The 12,615-nt window shown below is 38.4% G+C and overlaps 2 protein-coding genes across 2 annotated transcripts in view; one reads left to right on the top strand and one right to left on the bottom strand.

Moving 5' to 3' along the window:
- Positions 1–394: 394 nt before the first annotated feature.
- Positions 395–7,660, top strand: SNRPF (small nuclear ribonucleoprotein polypeptide F). The gene is made up of 4 exons (XM_026013090.2): positions 395–535; positions 2,434–2,559; positions 6,565–6,629; positions 7,215–7,660. The coding sequence occupies exons 1-4, from the start codon at positions 533–535 to the stop codon at positions 7,279–7,281; spliced, it is 261 nt and encodes an 86-aa protein (XP_025868875.2). The 5' UTR covers positions 395–532; the 3' UTR covers positions 7,282–7,660.
- Positions 7,661–8,308: 648 nt separating this feature from the next.
- CCDC38 (coiled-coil domain containing 38) overlaps positions 8,309–12,615 on the bottom strand; it is a 38,201-nt gene continuing 33,894 nt past the window's right edge. Inside the window, exons 14-15 of the mRNA XM_072722485.1 lie at positions 10,788–10,881; positions 8,309–8,522 (exon numbers count right to left, since the gene is read on the bottom strand). Coding sequence (XP_072578586.1) covers positions 8,409–8,522; positions 10,788–10,881 — 208 coding nt within the window. The 3' untranslated portion in view covers positions 8,309–8,408. The remainder of the gene's footprint in view (positions 8,523–10,787; positions 10,882–12,615) is intronic.

The raw sequence follows: 12,615 nt of genomic DNA on the forward strand, positions 1-12,615 counted from the left end.
TGGTATAGGAGCCCCCACATCACAGCATCTGTGGGAACGTGAGCAAGAAACTCAAGATCCAAAGATCCGTCCTCCCAGGTGTAAAGGGACAAGGAACCCCCATCAGCCAAGCTGGCGAGACCTCAAGTCCGCTCTACAGGGTACGCAGCATCCCTCAGCCGACCCGCGAGGCAGCCGAACAAGCGGGAAACCGGAGCCGTCCCCGCAGCCTCCCGGGACCCTCTGCCGCCCGGGTGGCGCGCCTGACGTTTCCCACAGGGCTGTGCGCCGCGCGGAACGCTCGCCCGCGCGCGCTTCCGCTGGTTGCCAGGAGACCCTGCCCAGCCAGCTCCTCCAATCAGGACGCGTCTCTCTGCACCCAATCACAGAAGCCGAGAGGCCTGTAGTTAGAGGTGAAAGGTCACGCTGCTGTTTGGCGGCCATTTCTCTGGAAGCTTCGCGGTTCGCGCCGGGCCGGAGTTACTCCCGTCACGAGGGACGGACTACAGCTGGGTCGGCGGCGAGCGTCCTGCAGCGTTGGCTTGTGGTCGCAATGGTAAGGAGGCGGAGCAGGACCGGAGCCGCTAGAGAGCAAGGGAGAGCGGGGGACGCGACTCGCCCGGCCTGCTAGTTGGTTCGCGCGTTCCCCCATTCATCCGCGTGAGGAGCCGCGCACCGGGTTGCCTGCCCCCTTTTCTCCCTCCTCTGGGGACCCGAGGCGCGCGCTCTTCCTCCGATGAGCTTCCTTCCCCTCTTCGTTCGAATGTGAGCCTGAGGTATCCTTGCTGCCTGGGACCACAGGGTCGGGGTAAAGATGAAGCGGTTTTAAGTCGCATCCCACTCCGAGAATCGGCTTTCTCTCATTCTATCGTGTTGGGATTCCCAGCCCCGCAGCCCTCCGGAATACAGAGCCCGAGCTTTGGAGCATTCGTTTGTTCGTTGAGCAAATTCTTTCTTTCTTTTTTTTTTTTTCCCGCTCACGCTACCTACCGGAGAACTGTTGTGGGCGTCAGAACATAAGGTGAAAAGTACTGACGCGGACCCTGCTCTAGATTTACTCAGTTGGGTAGGAGAGACAGACTTTATCGGATGATAACATAAACACGTAATCGCACGTAACGTGAAGCGCTAAGAAGAGGGCAAACAGGATGCTGCGAGGATGCGCGATGGTTCACGAGAAGAGTACCATCAGTCAGGGTGGCGTCCCTGGTCGGAGGATTTAAGCCGAAACCTAAATGATGCGGAATATGAAAGCCAGCCCCTCAGAGAGCAAGAGGAAGAGTGTAGAAACACAGGGGACAGGAACATAGGCCCCAAGGCTGGAAAGAAACCTTGAGCAGTTGGGAGGAATTGACACAAAGCCGCAGGGCTTGCAGGAACTGGTTATGAGATAGGGTCGGGAAAACCTCTAAGGTCAGTGTTAGGAGGTCTGGATTTTACTTCAAGTGCAGGTGAAAGCCATCGAAGCATTTTAAGCTAAAAATACTTGCCATGTGCATAAGTTGGAGAAAGACAAGAGTGAAAACTGAAGACCCATTAGGTTATTGCAGTCGCCCCCACGTTCTTGGAGATCACTCTGAATATGGTTATCTGAGAGAGGTTTAGTAATCAAGTTTCTTGGCTCTTTTCTTTCTTTGGGCCAATGGGAGAATGGGAGAGCAGTTGAGGGAAGGAAAAGTCTGAATTCACCGGGGGAATACTACTGGTTTGCTGAATAAACCAACATTGAGTAATTGCCCATGAGTATAGGCGGCTTTGCTAAGTCAAATAAGACGCACCAGATCTAACTCCTGGAATTCCAGTGAAAGATTGTCAAATGCCATCTGCTCCCTCCTTCCCTTTGTAGCCTCATGTTCAGGGCTCTGACATCACTGAATTGTGTGTCCCTGAGATGGCCTTGTTGCTTCACTGTTCCCTCTTTTTACGTAGGTAACCTCCTCTTCTACCTGGAACAGGTAGAGATATTTTCTCTCTAGAGATATCTCTCACCCTTTAAAATGGAGCCATTACTTACTTCAGGCAAACTTTCCTTTGGACTCTGGATTGATTTGATACCCATATACATAGCATATCTCCTTTTCATACATCCCAGTGTAAATCTTACTTGTTTTGCCTCCTTCCCACTGTGAGCTTCTTGAGGATAAGGACTACAGTCTGCTCACCACCACCCCCCCCCCCCCGACTACTTTTATTACCTATGTTTCTTTGTAGCCTGGAACAAACAATGAGTAATGTATAGTAGGTGTTCTTGTTTAAGTGAATACTTAATGAAATTGACTAACTGGGTATTTATTTTCTCCTATGCTTTTCAACAAATAAAAGTAGTAAAGTGAGCGAGTCAAAAGTTTGCGTTATTTGGATACCATAAAATATTGGTGATTTGGTAGAGGAGAGTAGGTAATGGAAACTGAGCTAATGCAAAATAATTGAGTCCTGTTTTTGTTCTTTGCACAGAGTTTGCCTCTCAATCCGAAACCTTTTCTGAATGGATTAACAGGAAAGCCAGTAATGGTGAAACTGAAGTGGGGAATGGAGTACAAAGGCTACCTCGTATCTGTAGATGGCTATATGAACATGCAGGTAAGTTACAAAGAGAAGGATCATTAAATTGTATTTATTTTATTTTACCTTAACTCCTCAAAGCTTGACTGTGATTTATAAGAATGTAGTTAAACAAATTGACAAACATAAAACAAAATTCGGAAATAAAGTCAAGGTCAGGGAGAGTGATAAACTGTGTACGAGACTTATAAAACCAAAATCCAGCCATACAATTGACTTCTAGTGCTTAAAATAAAAAGAACGTCGATATTTGAGTCACAGTGGCATAAGGGAAATACAAATGAGTTTCTTTTTTTTTTGCAGAAAAAGCAAAACTCTTCCAACATTTAGCTCTGAAATTTTTCAAGCAAATTGCTTACATCTTTGAATGAATGCAAAAGACACAAAAATTCAGTAAAAGCGTTTCTTGAGCATTTCTTGAACTGACTGAATGCCTGTTAACCTGGCTTCTGTAAATGTTTAGAACAGGATGTTTTGTTTTTTAAAGATTTATTTATTTATTTTAAAGAGCAAGAGTGTAGGAGTGGTGGATAGAGGGAGAGAGAGAATCTCTAGCGGACTCTGCACTGAGCTTGGAGCCCAACACAGGGCTCCATCTCATGACCCTGAGATAATGACCTGAGCTGAAATCAGGAGTCAGATGCTTAACGTGGCTTAACCAACTGAGCCACCCAGGCACCCTTTGTTTTATTTTTGTAATTGTGGTAAAAACTATCTAACATAAAATTTACCACTTTAACCATTTTCAAGTGTAGAACTCAGTAGCGTTAAGTACATTCATATTATTATTATTATGCATCCATCACCATTATCCCATTTCCAGAATTCTTATATCATCCCCAGCTGAAACTATACTCATTAAAAAATACTCATACTCATTTCCCCTGTCCTCTGGTAAACATTATTCTTTCTCTGTTCTAGTTCACATGGAATCCTACAGTATTTGTCCTTTTGTGTCTGGCTCCTTTCATTTAGCATGTTTTCAAGGTTCATCCATATTGTAGCATGTACCAGGATTTCATTCCTTGTAGTGACTGAAATAATATTCCACTGTATATGTATACCACATTTTAATCCATTGTTCTGTTGGTGGACATCTGAATTGTTTTCCACCCTCCAGCTGTTGTGAATAATGCAATGAACATGGATGTACAAATATATGTTAGAGGTTCTGCTTTTGCTTCTTTTGATATATATCCAGAAGTGGAATTGCTGGATCATACAGGAATTGTTTTCTTTCATTTTTTTTAAGGAACTGTTATACTGTTATCTATAGCAGATGTACCATTTCACATTCCATCAGCAAAGCATAAAGGTTCCACTTTCTTCACGTCTCCCCACCAACACTTGTTTTTTTCTGTTTCTTTGATAATAGCCATCCTAATAAGTATAAAATATCTCATTATTTTGATTTGCATTTCCCCAGTGGTATCTGCAATTAGTGATATCTGCAATTTTTATGTGCTTATTGGCTATATATCTTTTTTGGAGAAATGCCTGTTCATGTCCTTTGCCCAAAGACTGGGATGTTTTCTTCGTTGCTTAATTGTAGTAGTTTCCTGCCAGGTTTTTGACAAAAGAGTTTGAAGTTATATATTCCTGAAGCATAGGTATTTATGTGACTAATGGCAGGTGGATTTTTAAAAGTTACTTAGATGGGTGGTCATTCGAACTGTGACTCCCGAGTATACTGGTAGTACTAGGAAGAATGCTCACAGGGGTACATGTAGGCAAAAAGCTGAGATTTTCCTTAAGAGGTTACCACTTGAACAAATGATGCTTAGATCCCTAAAGTTCTTATAGAGCATGGTTTTGGCCTGGAAAATTCCTCAAGCAGGAATCATTTACCAAGGCCATAGAAAAATGAGAAGAGTATATCATTCTGCTGAAAATGTTTCAGACTTAAGATAGTGGTGGTGATTACACAACTTTATGAATGCATTAAAAACCACTGGCTTAGGGATCCCTGGGTGGCGCAGCGGTTTGGCACCTGCCTTTGGCTGAGGGCGCGATCCTGGAGACCCAGGATCGAATCCCACGTCGGGCTACCGGTGCATGGAGCCTGCTTCTCCCTCTGCCTGTGTCTCTGCCTCTCTCTCTCTCTCTGTGACTATCATATATAAAAAAAAAAAAAACAAAAACCACTGGCTTAGGGCAGCCTGGGTGGCTCAGTGGTTTGGCGCCTGCCTTCAGCCCAGGGTGTGATCCTGGAGACCCAGGATCAAGTCCCACATCAGGCTCCCTGCTTGGAGCCTGCTTCTCCCTCTGCCTGTGTCTTTGCCTCTGCCTGCCTCTCTCTCTCTCTCTCAAATAAATAAATAAATAAATAAATAAATAAATAAATAAATAAATAAATAAAGTCTTTAAAATAAAAACTGACTTATATACTATAAAAGTGAATTTTATGCTATGGGAATTACATTTCAATCAAAGAAAGAAAGAATATCCACCACATATTTGGTTTTAGAAGTATCATAGTTCATGGTGAGCCTGCTGGAGTTGTGAAGTGTCTCTGAGTAACCACATTAATGATGTTCTTGAGTTTGTTTATTGAGTGAATATTTTTTAAAAGCCCATTGTGTCCATGGCTCTGTGAATAAACCAATGAACAAAACTAAGTCCCTACTTCCAAGGAGTTTGTGTTGTGGTAGTGGGAGATGGTAATATAATGTGATACCTGGTAATGATAGATACTATGGAGAAAAAAAGCAGAAATGGGGTATTGACAAGAATGTGCAGTGTTAGGATAGCTAGGGAAAGGTTCTCTGAGGAAGTAAATTTAAGCAAAGAACAGGATTGAGTGAGCAACTGAAGAGAGTATCTGGAAAGAGCATATCTCAGTTTGAGGGAGCAGCAAGTACACAAGCCTTGTGGCAGGAACTTGCTTGGTGTGTTCAAGGCATGGCAAGAAGGCAAAAACAGAATGACTTAGGGGAAGAACAATAATAAGGTTGGAATGGTAGTCCTAGAGGCCCTTTTAAATGATTGTGTTTTGTTTTGTTTTTTAAGATTTTATTTATTCATGAGTGACACAGAGAGGGAGAGAGAGAGGCAGAGACACAGGCAGAGGGAGAAGCAGGCTCCATGCAGGGAGCCTGATATGGGACTCAATCCTGGGTCTCCAGGATCATGCCCTGGGCTGAAGGCAGCGCTAAACCGCTGAGCCACCCGGGCTGCCCATGATTGTGTTTTTTAAAATAACAAAGTTTATTACTTGTAGGCAGAAGGGAATCTAAACATTTTAATGTAAAAATTAGAATTTCCTGAAGTAACTATAAAGGTCACTCTGAATTGTTTAACTTTCTCTTAGGAACTTATTTTCCTGTTTATTTGCACATAATTTTAAAAAATTCTTATTCCATCCTTTGGTTTGGGTGTTGACTAATATAAAAGTATTTGATATTTTAGCCATAGATTTTGTACCCTGAATTTTATAACTTATGTAACTGGATTTTTGGAAAACTTTTATTTTTTTTTTTATTTTTTTTTTTTAATTTATTTATGATAGTCACACACAGAGAGAGAGAGGCAGAGACACAGGCAGAGAGAGAAGCAGGCTCCATGCACCGGGAGCCCGACGTGGGACTCGATCCCGGGTCTCCAGGATCGCACCCTGGGCCAAAGGCAGGCGCCAAACCGCTGCGCCACCCAGGGATCCCTGGAAAACTTTTAAAATCATAACTTATTCATAAATTGGAAATTGTCTTCCTCTACATATCGTTTTAATATCTAATAGAAAGAAGTGTTACATAACTGAGAAATTTTTAAAAATTGTTGAAACAAGCTTTATTATTTATTCTACATCCATCAATGTTAACTTTACAGAATGTTTATGTGAAACCCAAAAAGTACTACAGTAGTAGAAGGCGGCTAATCTATTAATTATAGATAAATGTGAGTTGTTGGTATAGAAAGGTCTCAGTTAATAAGTTCTCTCACCAATATTACCTAATATTTTAGATAGTGTTACATTATTTTCTCCCTGTGTTAATACGCTAATATATTTTCTTTTTTTTTTTAAAGCTTGCAAACACAGAAGAATACATAGATGGAGCATTGTCTGGACATTTGGGTGAAGTTTTAATAAGGTAACAAAACAGCAGTATATGTAAAGAGAGCACTGGAAATACCTGCTTAAATCAACTAGTGCCTCAATTTCAGAATTTAAAAATTACTGTTAATTTAACATAATATTCTATAATTAGACTTAAAGAGTTTTGAAATCTTTAAACTTATCAGAGAAGATGGAATTTTTTTGGAGTTATTCATCTTTAAGATTTTTCTAGTGTTAATACTAAATTCTAGCTCTTAGCTCTAACCTTTTTTGGTGGTTTTAGTTGCAAGAGCTTGGTTTTGAATTTTAGTTGGATCTGGCTGCTGTTAGGGATTTTTTTCTACGTTCATTTTCTTGAACTAGCATCACACCTTCAAATTTGACTCATGCCTTATGGAAGATCATAAAGATACTATTTTATAAAACATTCAGGTAGTAAATAAGTGACATTTGCTTTTTAACAAATCAATAGTAAAACATTTTTTAAAAAAGAATGAAGTGATATATTTTAAATTTAGCATTCAGTATTTTTGTCATCAAAAATATCTAGCGATAGTAATTTAGATTTTAATGTGGTTTCTGGATGGAACAACAAAATGGATTGTTTTTTTATTTACAGGTGTAATAATGTCCTTTATATCAGGGGTGTTGAAGAAGAGGAAGAAGATGGAGAAATGAGAGAATAGCATCTTTTGTGGGGAATGTTTTTTATATATATTTCTAGACAATAAACTTTTTTTTTTCAACTAGACTCATGAACTATTCATATTCAGATATTTTAAATGCAGAGTTCAAATGTTGAAATACTAGAAAGATTATTCAAAGGAGTAATACTTTAAGAGCCACTCAGCTTCATTCAAGTTGGTTTTCTTTTGTAAGCTCAGTATTCTTTTTCTATAGGGGAAAATTATATGCTTCATAAACATTTATGAAGGTGAATTTCAGCCCTTTTTTGTGATTATATATTAACTGAGACCTTTTAAGAACAGCTGTTTCTTTTAAAGTTATTTTTGAAACAGCTTGACAGGTATAAAGTTAAATATATTCTTAGAACTAATTATATACTGTTTTACTCAGTAGTCAACAAATTACATGTTAATTCTATGTCAATGTAAGCTAATAATGTACGTGTTATATCGAAAATTGAAATATCACCTGAAAATTAAAATGATTGTGGATATAGAGCACAACAGAAATTATGAACTGATGTTTAGGCTGAAGGCATATGGTTTGTTTACTTAAGAGAATTAAGTGTTCTGAACAGAACTCCTTAATGTTAATTAAAAACCAGTCTCACAAAAAAAAAAAAAAAAAACAGTCTCACAGTTATATTCTGAGAATATGCTAGTGGTTTCACTTAAGTTTTAAGCTCCTCAAAACCATTTAGATGTTTTAGAGTTATACATCGTTAAAATGTATATTCCACAGTGATAAAAGTATACTATGAACTGTGGACTGATTAAAAACAAATTAGATCATTTAAAGTCCCATGTTGTCAGAGAATGCCATTATTGCAACTCAATGGCCATTCACCACTTAGTTACACCAATAAAGTAAACTTTGGATGTGTATCCCCAACTGGGGCAACTCAAAGATATAAATGTTTAGCTATATGGAATTGTACTTAGTATATGATACTAAAAAGCTTCAACAAAAGAAAACTCATTCCCAATCCTATAACCGCTAGAATAAGTGCCTGTCTTCCTCAAATTGGTTAGGCCAGCATACGGGGCAGAATATTGCCAATATTGAAAACCAGAATCTACAGAATATGCCTAGAACGTTCTGGTAATGAATGTCTTACTGCTCCTATTCAAGTGAAAAAATAATCTTCCTCTAGTGATTTTGTTCTTGTATCCTTGACTAAAAGTAGTTCATGTTTGTTACCAGATGGAGGTTTTGAGCGATAGACAAGTTGTCTTCCCAGCTGAAACAAAAGAAAAATACTTAATATTCTTAGCATACTATTTTCAATGGAATTATAAGTAAAATAATAACTTGATTTTTCCAAGGAATAACCTGGCTTAAAATAGTAAATAATTACCGTTACAAAGGGATTGATAACCTAATGGGTGTGCAACATGCTAGGCAAAAATTAACAAATAGAGCACCACAGTGTGCAGGAGACAGAGCAGTTAGGTTTTATGGGAAAGTTGGGAGATTTAGGTAATCATCAAAAAGCCTGTGTTTCAGATATAGTTGGCCTGGAAAAGAACCATGTTTAAGGCCAACATTTCATTTCTCAGTTCCATAGCAAGTTTTTCCTCCATTGGTTAGAAGAGATCACTTTCCTCTGCTGAACACCAGTTGACTGGCATTTAGAAATTCTGTTAGATAAAAACTTGAAAAACCTTGTCCCTCTTCTTAAACACTAGTAATCCTGTTGGCTCTTAGATGTGTTCCCACCAGGAAAGGCTTAGGGAAATCCCTTAATTCATATCTTTTCATTCTGTGGGGCATATACTCAAGTATATTATACTACTCATTATTTCTCTCTTTTAGTCTTTTCCTTCTTTCTTTATGTATTTACTTTGGTTTTGCTTCTATATCTGAATTTGTTTAGTAAATGAAATGGATGAGTATATTTTTCTGTTGAAAATGAGATTGATGGAACATCTCCACTGTGTTTCAAAAGGGGTCCTATCATGTGAGACTACCCTGCATTACAGAATTTGACATTCCTGGCCAATAGGAACTAAGAATAGCAGTCTTCTCCATCATTTTATCAACAAAAATGGTCTTAGGGACTGGAATCCCTGAATTCCTTTCTTAATGTCAGATTTAATGTCAGATTTATTTTTCTCTGTCAACAATCTTTTGGTAATCTTTGTCATTAATACTGCCTGAGAAAATTGCCAGTAATGAAGTGCCCTGACTGGATAAGAACTTCTGTCAGAGGCCTTCGTACATTGTCAGCTGATCAAATTGGCATTTTTTTTTTCATCCATCTTCCCATTTTAGTTTTCACTCTCATTTTTAGTCTGCTAATTCAATAAGCATTTATTGAATATCCACCATGTGCCAGACCTTGGGGACACAAAGTTCGTAAAAACTCACGGTCTAGAAGGAAAGGTGATGGATATATTAAAAATAATCATTTCAGTTCGGTGAGCTTAGTGAATAGTAGTTTGTATACATGGAAGGGTAATTCTCCTTTGGAAGAAAGAGGGCAGGTCTTTATAAGAAGAGCTGCACTAGAGAAGTCAGACTCTTTATAAGTTGAAGTGCTTATTTATTTAAGTCAAATTAAGATAACACTTTTTGACATACATATTAATAGTTAACACATTTCAGAAACTTTTTCAAGTACTTACCTCAAAAGGCTGGTTGTGAAGCACACAATAAGTATTCACTGTAGGTTAGCTATTAATATGGTAAGAATCAATGTCCATAGTAGCTTTGCAGATAACCGTGAAATTGGCTTCCCCAAATCTATTTCAGACCCTAACCTTCCTTTCAGAGGAAGGAGAGTAGTATATAGAAACACAATGACCTCCATACCCAGTGGGAAGTCAAGAACCACATATACTTAGTGACTGCCCAATCCCAGACTTCTTATTGGACAGGTAATCTTGCAATATAAAGAACCTTGACTTCTGGTCCTTGAACCTGCTGCTAAATCTAAGCGACTCTGAGTAAATCAGTTTAATGCCAACTATTAATCTTATTTTTTACAATGTGAGGATTAGAAGACTTTTCCAATCATACACAGTTCTCTGGGTTTGCTGTCTCCATTGCCTGATTGAAAGTAGCAAGGCTCATGGCTACTAGTTGTAAGAAGGAGAATGTATATATAAATACATAGAATACTTCCAGAAGGATCCAGATGAAACTTTTAAGAGGTTGTATCAAGGGAGGGGAACTGAGGATAACTTACTTTTCACTAAATACTGTTGTATCTTTTGAACTTTGAGATATATGCTTGTTATTACCTATTCAAAAAAATTAAAGCAAAAATGATCAGTTTCATGAACCTGGAGCTAAAGAAAAAGGAGAGGGGAAAAGTTTCTTTTACTAAAAAGTGGGTCTAATGGACAACTATAGACCTAGAAATTTGAATTATCTCCCAAGTAACAAGGAATCAGCGATCAATCAAAGATGGATATATTACATGATTTCGGTATTTTGCTTTTATGCCACAGAAGTGCTCATATCCTGACATAGTTGGACCTGTTGATAACAAAACACAAACCTTTTTCTTTGGTTGTGCTACTGCTCTTTCTAGAGCAGCTTTTAGCCTTTCCTCTTGGTGTTTTTGTTTTTCTTTCATTTTCTCTTCACGTAACCTGTCAAAAAAGGAAAACATTCTTTTAACTATAAATCACAGAAAGTAAACAAAGACCTACATTATTTTTTAGTAATAAATATTATAAGCTCTCAAAGTTAAAATAATACTTCACCTTCACCCATATTGTGTTTTTTAGCATTCAGGTGAAATCTCAACAACAGGTCCCATTTGTGTTAAAATTGGAGAAAATTGCTAGTCACCATTTTGGAAGGAGTAAAATCTACCCATATCTTGGTCTAAAACAAGCATCTCAGCAAAGCCTTCTTGTCACTCCACTTACATTTTAGCACTTTGCAGTTAATGTGTACAAGGCCTCTCGAATTAACACCCAGCCCCTGCTTTAGCCTTTTACTAAAGTATAAGGTACAGAAAAGTGCATAAACCGCAGTGTATATAGTTCAGTGAACTGCCACAAAAGTGTACTTTTCCAGTTAATCTTTTTGAATGGTCTCCTGAAATTAAGACCAAGAACTGCTATTTGTCTTTTTCTCTTTAGGGTTGTTGTGAGGATAAAATTAAATGAGATGACCTATGTCAACTGTCTGGCCAATGCCTGGTGCAGAATAGTCCCTCACGAAGTCATAGCTATTTTATGGACTTACACAGTTATAAGTAACATTTACTGAATATTTTTTATGCCAAATGAGTTGTTAATGTATGTCTACACCATAGGAAGTACTCTTATGGGAGTAATTTTTTATAATTAAAAAAATTTTTCCTTTATATTAAATGAAATCCTATCAGGATCACCTTAATGTATTCTGTACTTTGTTTTTAAATGGGGGAAAAACAATACTCCCTGTACGCTGGTAAGTTATAACAAAATATCTAACATTAGTACCTAATATTTGAATACTCACTATATGCCATGCACAAACCCTATGAGATAAGTACCATTATTACTGCCCATTTTACAGATAACTGAGACATAGGAGAAATTATGTGCTGTACCTAAGGTCACAGAAGTTGTAAATGGGCAGAACCTGCATTGAAGCCAAGCAGGTCAGCCATAGTGTTAGTCTGCCTCTTAACTTTTTTTGTTGTTGTTGTTAGGACATGAACAGTATTGCACCTATAAGCATTGTCTATGTGCCACATTATTCTAGGGATCAAATATTTATAATCATTGCCCCAAAGGTAGTTATCTTTATTTAATTCACTATGGAAGTTTGTAAATCAGTACATTCTCCTTGAAAGGCAAGTAGGTAAGGATGTGGAGATGGGTGTCGAGGTAGGGAGGGAGTGCTGTTCCAAGGATGATAATCCTCATGAAGTTGTCTTGAGGAATGAGTGAGTTAATGTGTAGATGCTGTGTGTGTAAGTGTTGCCAGTTATGCACTGAGAAAAACCCTCATTGCATGGCTCTTTCAAACAATTCCTTCATGTATAGTCTCCTTGGAGTGAAAGACTCCTAATTCTATGCCTTGGGACCTCTACTATAACTGCAATTCCCCTTCCACAAGATAGCTCTTCAAAAATAATAAGTTGTGAATATTCATCCTGAAAATCCATTTTTTTCAGACTTAACTCCTTTACCCATCTCAAACTAGATCAGTTGCTCTGGTGAACTCTTTCCTTCACAGTGCTCATTACTTGGTAATGACACATTGTCTCATAAGAATATTTGATTAATATGTCTCCCACATTAAATAATAGCTCTAGAAGGGCAGGGCTGGGTGTGGATATACAGCATCTTTCTTGAGATCCTTGCCATGTAATGCCTTGCTCAGTG

This window comes from Vulpes vulpes, chromosome 10, assembly GCF_048418805.1.
Source record: "Vulpes vulpes isolate BD-2025 chromosome 10, VulVul3, whole genome shotgun sequence".
NCBI classification, from domain to species: domain Eukaryota; kingdom Metazoa; phylum Chordata; class Mammalia; order Carnivora; family Canidae; genus Vulpes; species Vulpes vulpes.